The sequence below is a fragment of the Cebus imitator genome, unplaced genomic scaffold, assembly GCF_001604975.1.
Source record: "Cebus imitator isolate Cc_AM_T3 unplaced genomic scaffold, Cebus_imitator-1.0 Scaffold21, whole genome shotgun sequence".
NCBI classification, from domain to species: domain Eukaryota; kingdom Metazoa; phylum Chordata; class Mammalia; order Primates; family Cebidae; genus Cebus; species Cebus imitator.
The window spans coordinates 6,408,285-6,413,948 of record NW_016107336.1 but is presented as its reverse complement, the minus strand read 5'-3'; the positions used below and the strand labels follow the sequence as shown (position 1 = coordinate 6,413,948).

Sequence of the window (5,664 nt, the reverse complement as noted above, 5' to 3'; positions counted from 1 at the left end):
ATGCGCCACCATGCCCAGCTAATTTTTTGTAGTTTTAGTAGAGACGGGGTTTCACCATGTTGACCAAGATAGTCTCGATCTCTTGACCTCGTGATCCACCTGCCTCGGCCTCCCAAAGTGTTGGGATTACAGGTGTGAGCCACCGCGCCCGGCCCATAATCTTCTTTTACAAATGAGAGCAGGGACAACTAGTAGGTAAAGTAACTACAACAGGCTGCACAGCCAGTAAACGGGAAGTGGGTTTGGAACCAGGACGGCCTGATTCCAAAGTTTATACCCTTCACTCTTCTACCACCAGACGATCCTCAAAGAGAACCATTAATGAACGCATCGGGTCCATCATGCCGGCTACAGAATGGAGAATGCAATTAAAGGCAGCTCAACTCAGGCTCCATAATAAGGCAGGGATAGGAAACTGAAAATAAATGGATTCAAAAATATATTCAGGGGTACCAAGAAGGAAACATTCAACATGTACATCCTCCTAGTGTATACAGCAACAATAAAAAGCAGGGTTTTGAAAATGAGGTGTAGAAAATAAAACACAAGTATTCGATAATGCTTCCAAGGATAAAAGGTTTAAAACATGTATCCTTTTCTTTGCTTATAACATGCTCCCAGCTGCTAAATTCAATGAAGGCAAAGACCAGGTCTGTCTTTTTCACCATCAGATGACATTCCAGGTCTGAGCGTCCTGCCTGGCAAGAGATACTCAATAAATACGACTGAGAAGGTAGAAGAAAAAGTCGCCACTTTTTGCAATGATATCGATGAGATGCCGTATTGATCCAGAGTTAAAAACTAACCTTACAGAAAAAATTAGAAAGTCATGTTCATAACTGAGTAGAAAACATGTAGCAGTTATGCTGACTACACGGACAACAGTCATCATTAGGAGCTGCTACATTGAAAGGAAGGCAATGAGTTGAAAACGTGATTAGTATTTTGTATACACCATAACTCATTAAAAATAAGATGTTGTTAAAGGAAGTGGCCTAAAGGTGAAAATGTATTTTATGAGGGGGAAAAACAAGCACAAGTAGACCGAAGATCAGCTTTGAGGCCTAATGATGTCTAGTCTCTTCCCCTGAAAAAATAGCATGAAGAACCTGTATTTCTATGACACTTATACAAATTCTCTGTCCTCAATAAGAATCTACTTTTAGGAAGCTGAAAAGTAAAAGTCATATTTTTCAGTCCTGAAGAGTTACTGTACACTTTACAGTTTTCCCCAAAGGAGTAATTTCTCACTTTTGATCACTTGGGAAGAGTGAATCTAAACAAAGTCAAAAACAAATATAAAAAAAAAATTATGATATATTTCTTAGTGAAATTTGTTCTTATATTTAAATCCTCTGCATACTTGTCAAGTTACTAAACAGAAGACAGGTTTTCAGCTTTTATAGGTGACATAAAAGGAGCTTGTTGTTTTATAAACAGTCTCATTCCCTCACATCTTATCTTGCATTAAGATATTTTGAAAAACGTTTTCAGTTTACCAATTGTCAGAAAAAATCTAAAACTATTTCCTTACGTGAAAAATTAAAATGTAAGTAGAATTAGGTTTCTTGTCTTCAATATATCTGTCTTTAACCTTCAGCCAACTTTGAAAGTTTACTTTGAATCAAATGAATACAAATTAAAAATGACTCATTAATTCAACCATTTTGAAACGTCAATTCTATAAAAATATGAAATCTGTTGGCCTTGCAAAACTGTGTAAAAACCCATATAAAAAGCCACCACACTTTTAAGCTAATTGTTTAAAAGTGTGTATACAGATGAAATGAAACTGACTCATGACTATTGGGTCTGGAATTTGCAAATCATAAATCTTATCCTTGTAAACAGAACCTAACTAACAACATCAGGGCCTGCTAATTTCCTTCTTTTATAAACTGGAACAAACGTTTTAATGATTTTGAACATTCACAGAAAATTAAGGGTGCCATTTTAAATATTTATTAGCAAAATATAATTCAGATTTTAAGAGTCTAGAGGAAAATGAAAGACAGCTGAACATTCTGGTACTACAATGTAGGAAAAATGCCAAGAACAAAACACTCAGATTTTATTAAAACCATACGACTCAAATTTGCGTTAAGACTTTTTGCTTGCAATAGTGCTTCTTCATAATTTGATTAAAAACTTCCATCTCCATGTCACCTTTAATGTAAGCAATAATTTTTAAAAAGCTCTCAATCTACTTCATGTACTCTGAAATTTACAACATTTCTAGACAAACCTAAAGATGAATCTGCCCCTGGGTAGATAAAATGAGCACCTCAGGGTGATGTGGACTATCAGCTCCTCTCCATTTCACCCAAAGTCTACATGGCTCATCTCCAAGTCACCAGAAGTGCCAGGAGGAAAAGAGGGGAGGGGCACGACACATAATATATTAAACATGAAGATGATGTAAAATTACTCAGATTTAACCTTGCCATTTTCCAGATGAGGAAACTAAGGCCTAGAAAAAGTTCTATGACTTGCCTAAATACGCGGTTACGCGGACCAGCTGCAGATACTGTTATATGGCTCACAGCTGCAAAGTCTACCTTTTGGCCCGGCGCGGCGGCTCACGCCTGTAATACCAGCACCTTGGGACTCAGAGGCGACCATGAGGTCAAGAGATCGAGACCATCTTGGCCAACATGGTGAAACCCCGTCTCTACTAAAAATACACACATTAGCTGGGCATGGTGGTGGGCGCCTGTAATCCCAGCTATTCAGGAGGCTGAGGGAGGAGAATCGGTTGAACCTCTGAGGCAGAGGTTGCAGTGAACCGAGATCGTGCCACTGCCCTCCAGCCTGGCGACTCAATCTTTAAAAAAAAAAAAAGTCTAACTTTTGAAGTCTTAGGAGTTTTTACACTTGCCATAACAAATCATTAAGAACACCCTTTCCTGCATATGTATGTTTTTTGTGTTTTTTTCTTCAAAACCTTCAGGGACAGCGGTCAGGTGGGTAGCCTAGTTGGGATTTTTAACCCTTCGGTTTCCAACAAACGATCATTGCAGCGAACCATCAACTCCCTGAAGACAGGACTGTCTTGTTCCAGGCAAAATCTCCAGCCCCTAGCACCCAGTAGGCATTTAGTGAAGGATTCCCGGTTTTCCCCGAGCGTCTCCACTCCCTACCCATCCGTGCTGCCAAGGCGTCAGTGGAGCCAGCTAACTTTCCTTTGGAAATCGCTTATTTTCTTGAAACTTGTATCCAATAACTCCGGGCCAAGAAGCGGGCCTGAGGGCATGCGTGGCCGTGTCCAGGCGCTCAGTACTGAGGAGGTGGCCTTTGGAAGGGGCGGCAGGGAAAGAGCTGGGTGGGCGCGCGGCATCGCCACGGGCGGAGGGGCCCAGGTGTGCTGGCTGCTTTGGCAGCTCAGGCTGCCGCCCCGCGCCGCGGCTCCAGGCCGCCTTCAGATAACCAACTTCTCAAACTTCCCTTTCCGGGGGTGGGGGCTCGCCTCGAACGCGGCCCGCACAACGCCTTTCCTGCTCGCACAAAGGGGACCGAACGTGCCCCGCGCCCCTGGCAGCTGAACTTTCCTTCTCTTTCTCAAGAAAAACTCACACATCCCCGCGGCTACGGGAGTCCGGCTGCGCGGGTGCCGCGGGGGAAACTTTCCTGGTTTCCGCCCGGGCGCCGGGTGGCCGGGCCCGCCTGTCAAGCGCGGCGGAGGGGCGGGGAGCCCAGGAAGACCCCCGGCGCCCCGCCGAGCCCGGGCTGGGGGCCACTCACCCGACTTCGGAACTTGCGGTGGGATCGTGCTGGCGATGCGCGTCCACAGGACGATGTGCAGCGGCCACAGGCCCCTGAGCAGCCCCCGACCCATGGCAGACCCCGCTGCTCGTCATAGACCGAGCCCCGAGCGCGGAGGACGGCGCCTTCCCGGACCCCTGGCTGCGCCCCCGCGCCGCGCCCTCCGTGGACCCCGCGCCGGGCCGGCCGCGCAGAGGTGCGGGCCAGATGTGGCGCCCGCTCGCCAGCCAGGAGGGGCTGGAGGCCGGCGAGGCGCGGGGAGGCCCCCGGCGGCCGAGGAAAGCAGCGCAGGAGGCCGGCTCCCGTCCCGAGCGGGTGCACGCGCGGGGGTGTCGTCGCTCCGTGCGCGCGAGTGACTCACTCAACTTCAACTCCGCGCTGCGGGGGAAACAGGAAACTCCTCGCCAACAGCTGGGCAGGACCTCGCTCCGCCGGCGGCCTTCTGCGCTCCTCCGCGCCCGGCCCCGGCGCTCTCGCAGCTGCCAATCATGCTTCCTAGCCCAGCCCCTGCGAGCGCTTTGGCGACTTTCCGCTGCCCCTCACCGCCCTCCCGCCCCACTCAGGAGCACCTCGCTCCAAGGATTTACTCAGGAGTGACTAAGTGCACGTAGGTCACAAAGTAACACCAGAAAACGTCCACGTTTTCCCTGGTCCATCAGAACATCGGCCGCCTCCCCTCAGCTGTCTGCAGCCTGCCCTGCCCCTAAGTGCTTGAGAGATGCGTTTTCAAATGACACGTTGAGATCCAGCAGTGAATACTCAAATCTAGTGAGTCGGGGGCACATTTCTTTCCCGAATAAAATAGTAACGGTAAGTATGACTTCATTAAACTTTTGCTTCAGTTGTGTCTCTAGCCATGCATGTATGTGCATACGCTGTCAAGGAGTAAAATTTTTTCTTACTGTAGGTCAAAGTCTAGAGGTTTTTCTCATTTGAATGTATATATTGATCACCTGGGAATCTTGTTAAAAGAAAACGCAGATTCTAATTCAGTAGGTCTAGGAGGCAGGTTGAGATTCTGCTTTTCTAATGAGCACCTGGATAGAGCCTCCCACTTTGCACCGCCTCTTCCTGGGGCTAACTGTACATGATCACCTATCACGAAGCAATAATGGTGGAAAATGTAATTTTCAGAATGTATGCAGTATAGCAGAAACTGTAAAATTAAAAGTGGCTTGGGAGTCACCTGAATACTGGTGCTTTTATTCCCTTAATACAGGTCAAGAAAGAGAATACTTAGCCCCTTCTGTGCAAAAGGAGTAACATGGGCGCGGGACAGCATAAACTTTCCAATTTCCTTTCTTGCCAGGACAACCAGATTTGCCCAAGACGTTCCTCTGTGTACTTGTTTTATAGTTTAAATGTTAATAGAACCCCCTTTCTCTTTCAGATACATCCTGACTGGATAATAAACTATGTGATCAACGTACTTCCAGCTCTCAAATATATGATTCTGTACAGCCCTCTGGTCAGATCTTCTGGCGACTCATTCAATGAATTCCTTTACCTAAGAGGCCAGGGTTTGTGCCACGGTCTCCAGGGAATAAAGGTAAATAGCCCTCCCCCAAAGCCGACTCCCAAATCTTCCCTGTGATTCTAAGAGTTCATTTGCTTCATCCTGGAATTTTAACTCTTGCTCCACCTAACACACAAGCTGCCTCTGCTTGTTTTGACACATCCTAGCTCTCATGTTGGAGATGCAGAAAGTGCAGTGAAATCAGGAGGGCTAGGCATCTTCTTTCCCACCAATTCATTGCCTTGCCAAGGCTGGTGTGACTTTGGCAATAGAGGAAGACTGAGTTCCAGATCTTCTCCCTATTGCCGCTTCTGCCACCAGCCCATGTCACGACCATCCCTTGCGTAGGAGCCTCTCACCAGTCACCCTCAGCCACGGCCATTCTG

At 47.0% G+C, this 5,664-nt stretch overlaps 1 protein-coding gene across 2 annotated transcripts in view; it reads right to left on the bottom strand.

The window, feature by feature from the left end:
• TGFBR2 (transforming growth factor beta receptor 2) overlaps window positions 1-4,217 on the bottom strand; it is an 87,145-nt gene extending 82,928 nt beyond the window's left edge. Inside the window, exon 1 of one of the 2 annotated variants that reach the window (XM_017521667.2) lies at window positions 3,742-4,217. In XM_017521667.2, coding sequence (XP_017377156.1) covers window positions 3,742-3,835 — 94 coding nt within the window. In that variant the 5' untranslated portion in view covers window positions 3,836-4,217. The remainder of the gene's footprint in view (window positions 1-3,741) is intronic. The other variant, XM_017521668.2, reaches the window with a different exon arrangement.
• Window positions 4,218-5,664: the final 1,447 nt, after the last annotated feature.